Raw genomic sequence first — 15,903 nt, 5'->3', positions numbered from 1 at the left:
TTGACTGTGCTTTTAAACAGCTTGGACAATTATGTCATGGCTTTAGAAGCTTCTGATAGGCTAATTGACATCATTTGAGTCAATTGGAGGTGTACCTGTGGATGTATTTCAAGGCCTACCTTCAAACTCAATGCCTCTTTGCTTGACATCATGGAAAAATCTAAAGAAATCAGACAAGACCTCAGAAAAGAATTGTAGACCTCCACAAGTCCGGTTCATCCTTTGGAGCAATTTCCTAATGCCTGAAGGTACCACGTTCATCTGTACAAACAATAGTATGCAAGTATAAACACTATGGGACCAGGCAGCCGTCATACCGCTCAGGAAGGAGGCGCGTTCTGGCTCCTAGAGATTAACGTACTTTGGTGCAAATAGTGCAAATCAATCCCAGAACAACAACCTTGTGAAGATGCTGGAGGAAACAGGTACAAAAGTATCTATATCCATAGTAAAACGAGTCCTATATCGACATAACATGAAAGGCCACTCAGCAATGAAGAAGCCACTGCTCCAAAACCTCCGTAAAAAAGCCAGACTACGGTTTGCAACTGCACATGGGGACAAAGATCGTACTTTGAGAAATGTCCTCTGGTCTGATGAAACAAAAATGAACTGTTTGGCCATAATGACCATCGTTATGTTAGGAGTAAAAAGTGGGAGGCTTGCAAGTCAAAGAACACCATCCCAACCGTGAAGCACGGGGGTGGCAGCAATTTGTTGTGTGGGTGCTTTGCTGCAGGAGGGACTGGTGCACTTCACAAAATAGATGGCATCGTGAGGAGAAGAATTATGTGGATATATTGAAGCAACATCTCAGACATCAGTTAAAGCTAAAGCTTGGTCGCCGAGGTATGTATAAAGCTAAAGTTAAAGCTTGGTCGCAAATGGATCTTCCAAATGGACAATGACCCTAAGCATACTTCCAAAGTTGTGGCAAAATGGCTTAAGGACAGTAAAGTCAAGGTATTGAAGTGGCCATCACAAAGCCCTGACCTCAATCCTATAGAATATTTATGGGCAGAACTGATAAAGCATGTGCGAGCAAGGAGGCCTACAGACCTGACTCAGTTACACCAGCTCTGTCAGGAGGAATGGGACATTCACATAACTTATTTTGGGAAGCTTGTGGAAGGCTACCCAAAAGGTTTAACCCAAGTTATTAAACAATTTAAAGGCAATGCTACCAAATACTAATTGAGTATGTAAACTTCTGACCCACTGGGAATGTGATGAAAGAAATAAAAGCTGAAATAAATAATTCTCTCTACTATTATTCTGACATTTCACATTCTTAAAATAAAGTGGTGATCCTAACTGACCTAAGACATACTTTTTTTTACTAGGATTACATATTAGGAATTGTGAAAAACTGAGTTTAAATATATTTGGCTGAGGTGTATGTAAACTTCCAACTTCAACTGTAGATAATAAACAAAAGTGTTAAGTCTGCTCCTGCCACGCCCCCTACTGCTCATCCTGTGTCTCCTTGACCTGCCGCCACTCCCCCAGTGCTCTCTCCCTCTGTGTGTGTGATTGTGTGGGTGGAGACAGGTGTGCTGGAGTTAGAGCCGATCCCCACCAGCTGCAACCTGTTCCATAATCAAGACCTCTACAAATACTCAGTCATGCCACTTCCAAACTGCCAAATCATAATCTCTGCTCACTCAGTCTACGTTTATAGTCATGTGTCACTATTTAGATCCTGTCCCAACCTCTCTCGCTCCAGCCTCAGCACCTGGTTTCCTGCAACTTGCCTGAGCTTCCATTGGCCTGCACTCCATCTTCCCCCTGTGTTTCAATAAATACCTTGGTTACTTCATCCCAGTCTCCTCGTCTGAGTCTGCTCTTGGATTTCCCTGTTCCACTCCACGTAACAAAAAGTGAAATAAGCAATACAAAAAAATAACAGTAAACATTGCTGTGAGACAGAGAGAGAATGTAGTTGTACTCCCAGGTCAGGCCCTTGTTTCCAGTACCACTGAAGGACAGTCTTTAGTCAGGCAGCTTGAATATGTGTTGCCATCCAGGCCCATGCCACAGCATGCAGTGGCCTGATAGGGAGATGACAACAAATGCATTGCATACTTTTCCTCACCAAAGCCATATTAGCATGTACTGCACATGTTGCTAAACAAGTCAACCATTTTGTTAGTTTAGCTGATAAATGGAAATTCATATGCAATATTCAGTTCATAAGCATTTACTAATACCTCTAAGGCAGGGTTTCCCAAACTTGGTCCCCCCCTCGGTGCACATTTCGTTTTTTGCCCTAGCACTTCACAGCTAATTCAATTAACCAACTCTTCATCAAGCTTTGATTATTTGAATTAGCTGTGTAGTGCTAGGGCAAAAAACTAAACATGCACAGGGGCGGGGGACCCTGCGCTAGGGCACAGGTAGGCATCCCTGGTCCGGGAGTGTCGCAGGCACGTCACATTTTTTATTTAACCAACCTGGAAGACCAGGTATGTTGAATTTAGGCAATCACTGATCAGTTGATCAGGGCTGCGTTCAGTACATAAAAACGTTATAGAATGTTCCATAGAACGGAAATGGTTTTCTACAGAATGACTAGTTGAAAAATAGGGAGGGGTTGGTTTGTGGTTTCAAAATGTACTGCTGCCCTTTAAATTCTTCACTCATTGCTTCAAGCCACACCGCGCACCCACCGAACAGAGCAAACACATTTTAAAGTATGTTTAAGAACATACAAGAATGTTTTGGGAAAACATGGCGTTCGGTACAAACCATTCCGAAATGTAGCAAACATTCAAGCGAACTGAATGCACCCCTGGTCTGATGCATGGTTTAAACAAAATCCTGCAATGCCTGTGGCACTCCAGGAACAGGGTTGCCTACCCCTGCTCTAGGGTCCAGTGGTGAAAGGACTGCTGTGCAAGGAATATGACAACAGCTTTCTTCCAGGGCCCATATTTACAAAGCGTCTCAGAGTAGGGCTAGTGATCTAGGATAACCTCCTCCTTGTAATTGTACTCGGTGTGAAACCTCTGTGTTGTGATAAGTATGTTGTTTGCTCTATAACCTGTTAATTCATATTCCTTGCGACCGTGATATATAGGCCAAAAAGACAGACAATCAGAATAAAATCTACCACACCTTTGTTTTATCACAAAATTAGATCGCAACCTCTGTCCAGTGAAGTCCACAAAGCATATTGCATGTACAGTAACAGACAGTTACATGACCTACAGCATGGTCAAGTAAGTTAATATTGCTGACATTTTCAGACCACTAAACAACTATTGATTTTGAACCACAGAGTTACCGCAAGTTGTAAAGAAAACAGGAGCTGCCTCCACTGTTCCAGCACCATTTCAACTTCAACATTTCAAAATCATCAAATCACCTCTGCTTAGTCTAATACAGTGACAACTAAAAGATACCAAAACAATTTAGTCCAATCAACATACAGTGGGGCAAAAAAAGTATTTAGTCAGCCACCAATTGTGCAAGTTCTCCCACTTAAAAAGATGAGAGAGGCCTGTAATTTATCATAGGTACACTTCAACTATGACAGACGAAATGAGAAAAAAATCCAGAAAATCACATCGTAGGATTTTTAATGAATTTATTTGCAAATTATGGTGGAAAATATGTATTTGGTCAATAACAAAAGTTTCTCAATACTTTGTTATATACCCTTTGTTGGCAATGATAGAGGTCAAACGTTTTCTGTAAGTCTTCACAAGGTTTTCACACTGTTGCTGGTATTTTGGCCCATTCCTCCATGCAGATCTCCTCTAGAGCAGTGATGTTTTGGGGCTGTTGCTGGGCAACACGGACTTTCAACTCCCTCCAAAGATTTTCTATGGGGTTGAGAACTAGAGACTGACAAGGCCACTCCAGGACCTTGAAATGCTTCTTACGAAGCCACTCCTTCGTTGCCCGGGTGGTGTGTTTGGGATCATTGTCATGCTGAAAGACCCAGCCACGGTTCATCTTCAATGCCCTTGCTGATGGAAGGAGGTTTTCACTCAAAATCTCACGATACATGGCCCCATTCATTCTTTCCTTTACACGGATCAGTCGTCCTGGTCCCTTTGCAGAAAAACCGCCCCAAAGCATGATGTTTCCACCCCCATGCTTCACAGTAGGTATGCTGTTCTTTGGATGCAACTCAGCATTCTTTGTCAACTAAACACGACGAATTGAGTTTTTACCAAAAAGTTCTAATTTGGTTTCATCTGACCATATGACATTCTCCCAATCTTCTTCTGGATCATCCAAATGCTCTCTAGCAAACTTCAGACGGGCCTGGACATGTACTGGCTTAAGCAGAGGGACATGTCCGGCACTGTAGGATTTGAGTCCCTGGCGGCATGTTACTGATGGTAGGCTTTGTTACTTTGGTCCCAGCTCTCTGCAGGTCATTCACTAGGTCCCCCCGTGTGGTTCTGGGATTTTTGCTCACCGTTCTTGTGATCATTTTGACCCCACGGGGTGAGATCTTACGTGGAGCCCCAGATCAAGGGAGATTATCAATGGTCTTGTATGTCTTCCATTTCCTAATAATTGCTCCCACGGTTGATTTCTTCAAACCAAGCTGCTTACCTACTGCAGATTCAGTCTTCCCAGCCTGGTGCAGGTCTACAATTTTGTTTCTGTTGCCCTTTGACAGCTCTTTGGTCTTGGCCATAGTGGAGTTTGGAGTGTGACTGTTTGAGGTTGTGGACAGGTGTCTTTTATACTGATAACAAGTTCAAACAGGTGTCATTAATACAGGTAATTAGTGGAGGACAGAGGAGCCTCTTAAAGAAGAAGTTACAGGTCTGTGAGAGCCAGAAATCTAGCTTGTTTGTAGGTGACCAAATACTTATTTTCCACCATAATTTGCAAATAAATTCATTAAAAATCCTACAATGTGATTTTCTGGATTTTTTTTCTTCTCATTTTGTCTGTCATAGTTGAAGTGTACCTATGATGATAATTACAGGCCTCTCTCATCTTTTTAAGTGGGAGAACTTGCACAATTGGTGGCTGACTAAATACTTTTTTGCCCCACTGTACATGTATTATACACCATTTTAAAGATAAACTTCTTGTTAATCCAACCACAATGTCAGATTTCAAAAAGGCTTTACGGCGAAAGCACACCATGCGATTATGTTAGGACGGCGCCTAGCCACAAAAAAAATACATACATTTTCCAGCCAAGGAGAGGTGTCACAAAATTCAGAAATAGCTTTAAAATTTAATCACTTACCTTTGATGATCTTCATCTGGTGGCACTCCCAGGACTCCATGTTACACAATACATGTTTGTTTTGTTCAATAAAGTTAATCTTTACGTCCAAAAACCTCCTTTTTGTTTGCGCGTTATGTTCAGTAATCCATATGCAGAAAGCATCTAGACGAAAAGTTAAAAAAGTTCCAATAAAGTTCGTAGAAACATGTCATATGATGTTTCTAATCAATCCTTACGGTGTTTTTATCATAAATACTCAATAATGTTTCAACCGGACAATACTGTTTTCATTAGAAAGGAAAGGGAACAAACGTCGCGCTCATGGCCACGCGCCATAAACAACTCATGGCTTTCAGCTGAGCCACTTACTCTGAGTGCTCTTATTCACTCCCCTTCACAATAGAAGCCTGAAACAACAACAATCTACTGGAAGCCTTGGGAAGTGCAATCTGACCCCACAGACACTGGATATTCGATAGGCATTCACTTGAAGACTACAAACCTCAGAATTCCCACTTCCTGGTTGGATTTTTCTCAGGTTTTCACCTGCCATATGAGTTCTGTTATACTCACAGACATTATTTTAACAGTTTTGAAAACTTTAGAGTGTTTAATTAACTTATTATATGCATATTCTAGCTTCTGGGCCTGAGTAATAGGCAGTTTACTCTGGGCACGCTTTTCATTCAAACCTCCCAATGCTGCCCCAAATCCCAAAGAGGTTTTAAGGGCTTGTGAGTAATCACAGTTGCATTCGGTGCATTTGACAAATATAATATGATTTGATTTGACCTATGTGTCCCTTATAGCGTCTAGCCGACCTAAGTCTTGGATGCATGCCTCCACACGAAAAAGCCAGAAATCAGTAGATACGTCATTTTCAACAGTGACCAGCACTGTATGTGAAGCTAGCCACAATAGTGGAATTTGCGGTTCGCCTTCAAAATAAAGGTCCCACATTGAAACAGATACAAATACTGTAATCATGTCATATTTGCACTAGATGATGCTTAACAAGTTTGGAATGTTGTTATATAAATTCAACAAAATAAATAATTTGTTAATTTGACAAGGGACAAATGAGTTTAAATCGCACTGTGGATGTATTAGACTTCATAATTGCATTGGGGGGCATACATATATTTCACTGTATAGCCTTGCCTATGGATTGTGAATCAATTAAATGGGGTATCAGCCAATTCAGTGACACCCACAGAACACAACTGTGAAGACTTTACACACATTATCATAGCAGCTCTTATTGGAGGACTTTGACAGTGGGAAATCACCTCCCCAGTCAGTCTATTGTGCGTGTTAGACATTCATATTGCAATGTACATTCTTACCTATGGGTCAATGAAATGGGGTATCAGCCTACTCAGTGACATCCACAGAAGACTTCACACCAGCGTTTCCCAAACTCGGTCCTGGGGACCCTAAGGGGTGCATGTTTAGTTTTTTGCCTGAGCAATAAATAGCTGATTCAAATAATCAAAACTTGATGATGATGAGTTATTTGAATCAGCTGTGTAGAGCTAGGGCAAAAAGCTAAATGTGCAACCAAAGGGGGCCCCAGGACTGAATTTAGGAAACGTTGGTTAACACAAATATTAACATCATAGCTCTTATTGCAGGACTTGTGAAATGAGCCACATTAGCTCACCAGTGAAACTACTATGTGTATCGAACATTTATATTCCAATGTACAGCCTTACCTACGGATCTTGGGTCCTTGAAATGTGGTATCAGCCTACTCAGTGACATCTAAAGAACACAACCGTGAAGAGTTTACACATAATAACATCATAGCTCTTATTGCAGGACTTTGACTGTGGGAAACTACTTCACTATTCAGCCTATTGACTGGTGAGCTAATGTCGCTCATTAAACAACATTTTTCGGAATACGTACAATGTTATGCTGTTTACAGTTCAGGCATAGATCTATTTCCAAAGATAATGGTCTCCAATGTCACTCTGTTTGAATATTCTCTGATCGCTGAATCCATAAGGCTTTTTGCTAAGTGTTTCCATGTGTACGTTTAGATTATACAAATTGGACTAAGGTAAATGTCAGCCACCATCTGTTACCCCTTCCTCCCCAAATTTCTGCTGTTAACATTTATACTACGCTTTTCTAAATAACTTATTAGCTGTTCCATTTGACCCGTTACCAAGATGAAAGGTCGCAAGGTCATATATGTGCAACTCGTTCTAAAATAGCTTACCGCTTTGATGTCTGATTATTTACCAGTCTCCATTCTTGACTCTTTTTTTTTTAACTGTGGTGAGTGAGGGTTTTGCATGCCCCCCAAAGAAGCTATTTCCTTTGCCATATATCTTATGCGTGCGTGCATGCAAACTGCTGGTTAAGTTCTCTTCACTCCTGTTCTGCCAAATCAATAAAACAGTCTTTGAAAAGCTCCCTGAGCAGCTCAATGAGCTTGGGGGGGATGAGCTGTTTCAAAGGAAACTAGTGTCTCTGGATTAGTAATGAAAATACCTTCCACTGCTCCTTCTCCTCCAACTCCTCCTCCTCCCTCCTACCCCTCCTCCTTCTTCTCCTCTCCTACTCTTCCCGGGATCTCCCCACTGACATTCTCCTATTTCCTGGATTCCACTGAGTGTACACATCAGTCTGCCAGTTTGTCCTCCCTCCCACACACACACACACACACACACACACACACAGAGTTGTGTCTTCTGTAAAGCCGCTGAGTTTTGATTCCTTTTGCTTCTTACGTCCATAATATATTTAATACCTATTTTTTTCTCATTTGTCATATCATATGCTTTTTCAAAAATATTGTGCCATGCTGTTGACATTTGTAATGCTTCCCTTTAGTCATGTTATACCCTGATTCAAAGCTTAGACAGCTACCGTGCTGAGAAAACGCTTCAGTACTTTTTAAACTACTTTGTAAACACGGTTCTCTTGCTGAACTTCAATTAAAGCAGGTCTGACCTGTCGTTCGAGGAATCACCTGGGAGAGAGGGAAATTCATGACTCAGCAGGAGATAACATCATGAATCTCTGGTGGCAGATTGATTCAAACAAGCTGTTTGAATCATACACACACACATATATTGCTGTGTGGTAGTACTGTACTGTATCTCTCTATAGTCTCCTGTCTGGAGATGATTGTGGACTACAGGAATAAGAGGACCGAGCACGCCCCCATTCTGCTGCAGTGGAGTAGGTTGAGAGCTTCATGTTCCTTGGTGTCCACATCACCAACAAACTAACATTGTCCAAGCACACCAATACAGTCGTGAAAAGACTGACTGAAAAGATTCGGCATGGGTCCTCAGATCTTTAAAAGGTTCTACAGCAGCACCATTGAGAGCACTGGTTGCATCACTTCCTGGTATGGCAACTGCTCGGCCTCCGACCGTAAGGCACTACAGAGGGTAGTGCGTATGGCCCAGTGCATCACTGGGGCCAAACGTCCTGCCATCCAAGATGGCACCACACCAGGTGGTGTCAGAGGAAGGCACAAAAAATTGTCAAAGACTCCAGCCACCCTAGCCATAGACTGTTCTCTCTGCTTCCGCACGGCAAGCGGTAACGGAGCGCCAAGTCTAGGTACAAAAGGCTTCTACACAGATTCTACCCCCAAGCCATGAGACTCCTGAACATCTAGTCAAATGGCTACCCAGACTATTTGCATTGCCCCCCCCCCCCATCCACACCACTGCCACTCTCTGTTGTCATCTTATGTATAGTCTCTTTAATAACTCTATCGACATGTAAATACTACCTCAACTAACCGGTGCCCCCGCACATTGATTCTGTACCCAGCACCCCCCTTTATATATTGTTAATTTAACTGCTACTCTTTAATTACTTGTTACTTTTATCTCTTATTCTTATCCGTATTTTTTTTTAAACTGCACTTTTGGTTAGGGGCTCGTAAGTAAGCAGTTAACTGGCCACAATGCCACGTCAAGTGTGTATTTGGCGCATGTGACTAATAAAATTGGATTTGATTTGGAACCCAGCTGCATGGCTCACTTGCCTGGCTGTCTGAGGAGGACTATGGGTAATCTGTGATGTCAGTGCGGCCGAGCCTTGATCAGACCTTCCACCTATATATTCACTTCATGGTCCTCTTCTACTTGCTTTCCTTTCTTTATTCATAATTTTCTTTCTTCTTCTTCCTTCATCTCCTTTCCTACCTCCTTTTCCACTAGCATTTGTATATACAGTGCATTGAGTAATCCCCTACTACCACCATGTTTCACTGGAGGTAGTGATGATGCTATTACTGTTTGTAAGATTTTAAGATGTTGCACGGGTCTGACTGTCTAACTTACAGCTCTCTCCTCCGCAGGTGTCGATATCCTCCATCAGCTGGGCCTCACCGGCAGCAGAGAGACTCTCTCCTCTGGGATCAGCTCGCCCTCTCCTCCATCCTCACCCCCAAGAGCCGGGGTCCTACTCAGCCTGGATGCCCACATTGAAGCCCCCACGGGAAGCCTGTTCCCGCCGGAGCTCGGTGAGGAGTTTTCTGTTGTGGTGAGCCTAAGCTCCTGGCGAGCGAACAATGCTTTCCTTTTCAGCGTGCGTGACAGCAGGAACAAGCTGCAGTTTGGTATCCAGCTGCTGCCCGGGAAGGTGGTCGTGTACACTGCCGAGAAGACCTCCGTCTACTTCACCTATGACGTGCATGACGGGCTCCAGCACTCTTTCGCAGTGGGCGTGAGGCCACGCTCTGTGTCGTTCCATGCGGACTGCGGGGCGGTGCAGCAGAGAGAGCAGACGCTGACCCGGTCACAGACCCTGGGGTCAGGATCCGGAGGCCTGCTCACCTTAGGAAGGATGAACTCCAAAGCAGCCCAATTCCAGGGCCTCATATGCCAGCTGGATATCTACCCCCTGGCCCAGGCTGCTGCGCGCTACTGCGACTACCTTAAAAGACAATGCCGGCTGGCCGACACTTTCCGATGGTCCCCCATCTCGGATATGGAGGTTTCCAGCTCCCTGGCTTTCTCTCCTATTCCTCTTTCTCTGGAGTCCCAGATGGTGGTGCCCCCATTGTTGACTGTAGACTCCCACACCCAGCAGACGTCCACCTCGGCCGGATCAGCCCCCATCCCCTCTCTGGAGAGGTCCGGAACAATGTATTTAAGCCCCTCAGAGCAGCCTCACCTGGGGGTCAGGATCCAGACCCAGAGCTCCCTGCTAGAGCATCTCAACTCCATCCATACCCCCGTCACTGCTGGCCACAACAGCCTGTCCTCAGGCACCCTCAGTGGGCTGGGAGCCCTGGGAATCACCCACAGAAGTACCACCCCCAGTTACAGATCCAGCCCAACAAGGGGCTCAACCAGGCACTCTCCCCAGTCTGAGAATGACATGGAGGAGAGGAGCCCCAGGAGGCCCCAACGGGTCACCATAGACACCCCAGGTATAAACTCTCCTGTCAAGCAGACTCACTTGAAGGATGGCTTGAGGAACAGCTCCAGCTCCAGGCCTAGGGACTCTAACCCCCAGCTCCAGCCCATTGACCACCTCCTGGACACCCAGTTCAGACCCAATGGCACCACCCTGTACCGGGAGAACCAGGTGGAAACCTCAGAGGAGCATGGCCAGGAAGAGGCCTACGATGTGGACATGGGAGGCTACGACTATGGTTATGAGGATCCAGACTACTTCTACGGAGACTATGACGAAGCTTTCCCCGGACCCAAAGGAGAACCAGGTCCTCCGGTAAGTGTTTGGAAATCATAAATAGATTGAGAGAATGTTGGAAACATTTCTTTAAAGTGTGTTTCCCGCAAGTCAGAGCAGAGGTGTGCATGAGCAATGGGGGACCATTAACAATTAAGCCTAATTTATTGTAATTATGCATTGAGTGTTCTATTGGCCCTCTTTCTCAAACACACTCAATAAAGCCCCCCCAAAAGAAAAAAAAAAGTAAATAATTTGGCAGGCCTTTGTATTGATTTAGAGGCAAGGTGATGGTGTCGAAGCACCTTTTTTCATGTATCAACAGGTGGTTAAAATAACATGTCATTCCTCTTGAAATACTGCCAGTGACTTGTCCTCACTCTTGTGAGAGTGGGGAGGGGTGTAATTTATAACTGGCGGTTGCTCCTATAGCCTACCGACAAAAGAGCATCCAACAGGCTGACATCCGCTAGCTAGCTGTAGAGGTATTTTTTCTTCTCTTCAGTGAGAACAACATTCTGACATTCTGTCATATCGGTGATGCCGATCTAATGCTTATGGCCCCATGGCAGCCTCAGAGGGACACAGCTGATTGAGGTGTTTCCAAGTCAGTGGTGTTGCTGCTCAACCTTTCTCCTCAAGGACTTAAAGCCACAATCTGTCATTTTTTTGATAATTGAAAAGCAGTCGCTATAATTATTACAGATTGCACCTTTACCGAGAGTAAGTCCGAGCCTAACTTCTGTTTCTCTAATTCAACTCCATGAGCCTAGAGCTGGTAGACAAATGTTTTTGGAGGCCAACCAAACCTGGTTACCAGGAGGTAATAAGTCAAGGAGTCAGATATCGACTTGTTTTTCCATCCTCCTTGACTAAGCTACTGTATGTGTTGTGAAAATGCAGCCATTTTCTTTAGCAACAGTCTCTGACAGGCTCCATATTTAGGATGTCAGGTCAGCGCAAGGACAATGGGTCAGTGTGTGATTGTGATGTCACCACATCCCATCCTGCACTCAGAGCTACAGATTGAGGATATTATTATTTATTTTTTTAACCTTTATTTTACTAGGCAAGTCAGTTAAGAACAAATTCTTATTTACAATGACAGCCTAGGAACCTTTGGGTGTTGAACTGCCTGTTCAGGGGCAGAACGACAGATTTGTACCTTGTCAGCTTGGGGGTTTGAACTTGCAACCTTCCGGTTACTAGTCCAACGCTCTAACCACTAGGCTATGCTGGCTATGTTCTGTTCAGCGTTCTCCTGTGCTCCATACTCTCCCATGTTCAGTGCTCCCTGCTCCGTGTTTCATTTGCCTGCTCCGGAGCATGGAAGTACAGTGAATGGAACACTGATTGTATCTCATCCTCACATTGGTTTTGGCTCTGGCTCCAGATAGTCAGTAGAGAAGCATACATTAAACACAGGGGATGCATATGAATAACCCTTTAAACCCTTTGTTTTACAGCCCATTATTTAGCAGATACCTAGCTAGCACATAACGTTCTGAGAACCATATGTTTCTTTGAGCTTGGTGAGCACCTGGTTGTCCTATGTTTATTTTGTATACAACCTTCCCACAACTTTCTGGGAACGTTGCAGGATAGATGCTTGGCTTTGGAACGTTCTCAGCTCATTTACGGAACTTGACAAAAACACGTTATTTTCTTGGAATTTCATTAGTCTAATAGAACGTTTCCTAAAAGTTCAGACATGGTAACATTTAATTGCAATTTTGGTAATGTTCAAGGAATGTTCTCCAATGGGTTTGACATTTGGAATGTTTTCAAATTGTTCTGAAAACATTAAGAAACAACGTTTTTCTGTGGGAATTTCAGTACTTCACCACAATGTTTCCTACAGGTTTCCTCATGGTTCTATTTAAAGTCATGTCCTCAAATTGTTCTGTACGTTAAGAAACAACTTTCTTCTGTAGGAATTTAAGTACTTCTACAGAAAATTACACACAAGTTCCCATGTGGATCTATTTAATGTCATATTTTTACTACATTCTGGGAAAGTTCTCAAAAATGGTGTGACTTAAGAGATGTTTTCCAAATATTCAGATAATGTATGGTTCTCTTTTATATCAGTTCTTGGCAATATTCTGTGAATGTATTTTTTAAAATTGTACACAACATCAGTAAGCTCAGTTACGTTCTCAGAAAATGAAGAAAACTTTCCATAAAAAAAACAATAAAATGTTTATACGTTCTAAGAATGTTATTTAAAAACATATACATACTGCTTTTAATCAACAAAACTCTATATCCTCTCTTGTTAAGTGTGTTCAGGTGTGTTGGCCATTGCAATTACCTACTACTTGGTGCATTAACATTTTTCTATTTTGTTTGAGAATTGTTGAGAATTGAGATCCAGTTTGACTCAATGCTGGGATGTGAGAAGAATGTACAGACACTTCAAATGCACTTTAAGAGGGAGGAAGTACAGATGACTCAATCGTCACCTTCATGATTTACTTCCTCTCTCTGAAATACCTTTCACTGCTGGTACTATTAGTGCTACCTAGACAGGTTCGACCATACTGAACAATAGTGAGTGCAGCGCTAAGTCTGGTTTATCCAGGCTAAGTGTTACCATTAGTAGACAGCAAATTAAAATATATAGTATGAAACATACTGTACAATAAATAGTTTTAAGGTTTTGTTGGGCCCAACACGCAGCCAGCAGCACAGCTGTCATGCTGCTAATATTATCAACAGATCTTTGTTTTTTTTTGCGTGAAGAAGCCTCATGGTCTCAATTGGCCCTGTTGTTATGGCGAGGAGAAGGCGGTAGTAGTGCACTCACTGTTTCCATCACTGTGTCTGTGTTGGAGTGTGGCTCCATGAGCAAGCAGCTGTTTCTGTCACTGAGACGTTCTCTCTTTGTCCCATTGATATCGACGGAGAGGAATAGAATGTGCAGGATTTCCCCATAACTGCTCGTACGCACACGTACAGTTGAAGTCGGAAGTTCACATACATCTTATCCAAATACATTTAAACTCAGTTTTTCACAATTCCTGACATTTAATCCTGGTAAAGATTCCCTGTCTTAGGTCAGTTAGGATCACCACTTTATTTTAAGAATGTGAAATGTCTGAATAATAATAGAGAGAATGATTTATTTCAGCTTTTATTTCTTTCATCACATTCCCAGTGGGTCAGAAATGTACCTACACTCAATTAGTATTTGGTAGCATTGCCTTTAAATTGCTTACCTTGGGTCAAACGTTTCAAGTGGCCTTTCACAAAAAGTTGGATGAAATTTGGCCCATTCCTCCTGACAGAGCTAGAGTAACTGAGTCAGGTTTGTAGGCATCCTTGCTCGCACACACCTTTTCAGTTCTGCCCATACATTTTCTATAGGATTAAGGTCAGGGCTTTATGATGGCCATTCCAATACCTTGACTTTGTTGTCCTTAAGCCATTTTGCCACAAATTTGGAAGTATGCTTGGGGTCATTGTCCATTTGGAAGACCCATTTGAGACCAAGCTTTAACTTCCTGACTGATGTCTGAGAAGTTTCTTCAATATATCCACATACATTTCTTCCCTCATGATGCCATCTATTTTGTGAAGTGCACCAGTCCCTCCTGCAGCAAAGCACCCCCACAATATGATGCTGACATCCCCGTGCTTCACGGCTGGGATTGTGTTTTTCGGCTTGCAAGCCTCCCCCTTTTCCAACATAACGATGGTCATTATGGCCAAACAGTTCTATTTTTGTTTCATCAGACCAGAGGACATTTCTCCAAAAATTATGATCTTTGGCCCCATATGCAGTTGCAAACCGTAGTCTGGCTTTTCTTATGGTGGTTTTGAAGCAGTGGCTTCTTCCTTGCTGAGCGGCCTTTCAAGTTATATTGATATAGGACTTGTTTTACTGTGGATATAGATACTTTTGTACCTGTTTCCTCCAGCATCTTCACAAGGTCCTTTGCTGTTGTTCAGGGATTGATTTGCACTTTTGGCACCAAAGTACGTTCATCTCTAGGAGACAGAATGCATCTCCTTCCTGAGCGGTATGACGGCTTCATGGTCCCATGGTGTTTATACTTGCGTACTATTGGTTGTACAGATGAACTGGTACCTTCAGGTGTTTGGAAATGTCTTTTTCTTCCATTTTTCTTTCTCAGGTCTTGGCTGATTTATTTTTCTTTTCCCATGATGTCAAGCAAATAGGCTCTGAGTTTGAAGGTAGGCCAAGAAATATATCCACAGGTACACCTCCAATTGACTCAAAGGATGTCCATAAGCCTTTCAGAAGCTTCTAAAGCCATGACATCATTTTGGGGAACTTTCCAAGCTGTTTAAAAGCACAGTCAACTTAGTGTATGCAAACTTCTGACCAACTGGAATTGTGATAGAGTTAATTATATGTGAAATAATCTGCCTGTAAACATTTGTTAAAAAAGTTACTTGTGTCATGCACAAAGTAGATGTCCTAACCGACTTGCCAAAACGTTAATTTGTTAACAAGAGATTTGTGGAGTGGTTTTAATGTCTCCAACCTAAGTGGATGTAAGCTTCTGACTTCAACTGTACACGCACATACAGACAAACATACACACATGTTTTTGTATCCCTTTGTTTATTATTGTGTATCATTCCAAAATAGTTTTTCCATGACTCTGTGTGTGTGTGCATTATGTCCTGACCGTCATACTATTTCATGCTGCTGTATAGCAGCTTGCTACATTGTGAACACAGTGTCATGGGAGTGTGATTCCTCACAAAACAAGGTTTTAGATTTTCATGACATTTATCCATAAAAGGATCCTTTGAAGGAAAGTGTTTTGACATATTTTTTAAAATTTTGAGTTGGAATATTTGTGACGTTTATATTTGGGATATTCTTTTTGATTTCAATAACAATTTTCTTACCTTAATTTATGAATCTTGAAAAATGTTAACATTGAATATTGATAATGTACCCTTTTTGATAAGGCAACGTTTTTGATATATTGTTGAACATAATATACTCTACGGGAATATCAAAGTTCCAGACTGGGATCTGTGCT

The 15,903-nt window shown here is 42.6% G+C and overlaps 1 protein-coding gene across 1 annotated transcript in view; it reads left to right on the top strand.

The window, feature by feature from the left end:
• LOC109897213 (collagen alpha-1(XXIV) chain-like) overlaps positions 1 to 15,903 on the top strand; it is a 187,836-nt gene that overhangs the window by 32,887 nt on the left and 139,046 nt on the right. The window contains exon 3 of the mRNA XM_020491764.2: positions 9,540 to 10,918. Within this exon, the coding sequence (XP_020347353.2) occupies positions 9,540 to 10,918 (1,379 nt within the window). The remainder of the gene's footprint in view (positions 1 to 9,539; positions 10,919 to 15,903) is intronic.

Source organism: Oncorhynchus kisutch, linkage group LG10 (genome assembly GCF_002021735.2).
Source record: "Oncorhynchus kisutch isolate 150728-3 linkage group LG10, Okis_V2, whole genome shotgun sequence".
Lineage (NCBI taxonomy): Eukaryota > Metazoa > Chordata > Actinopteri > Salmoniformes > Salmonidae > Oncorhynchus > Oncorhynchus kisutch.
This window is presented reverse-complemented; position numbering and strand designations above follow the sequence as displayed.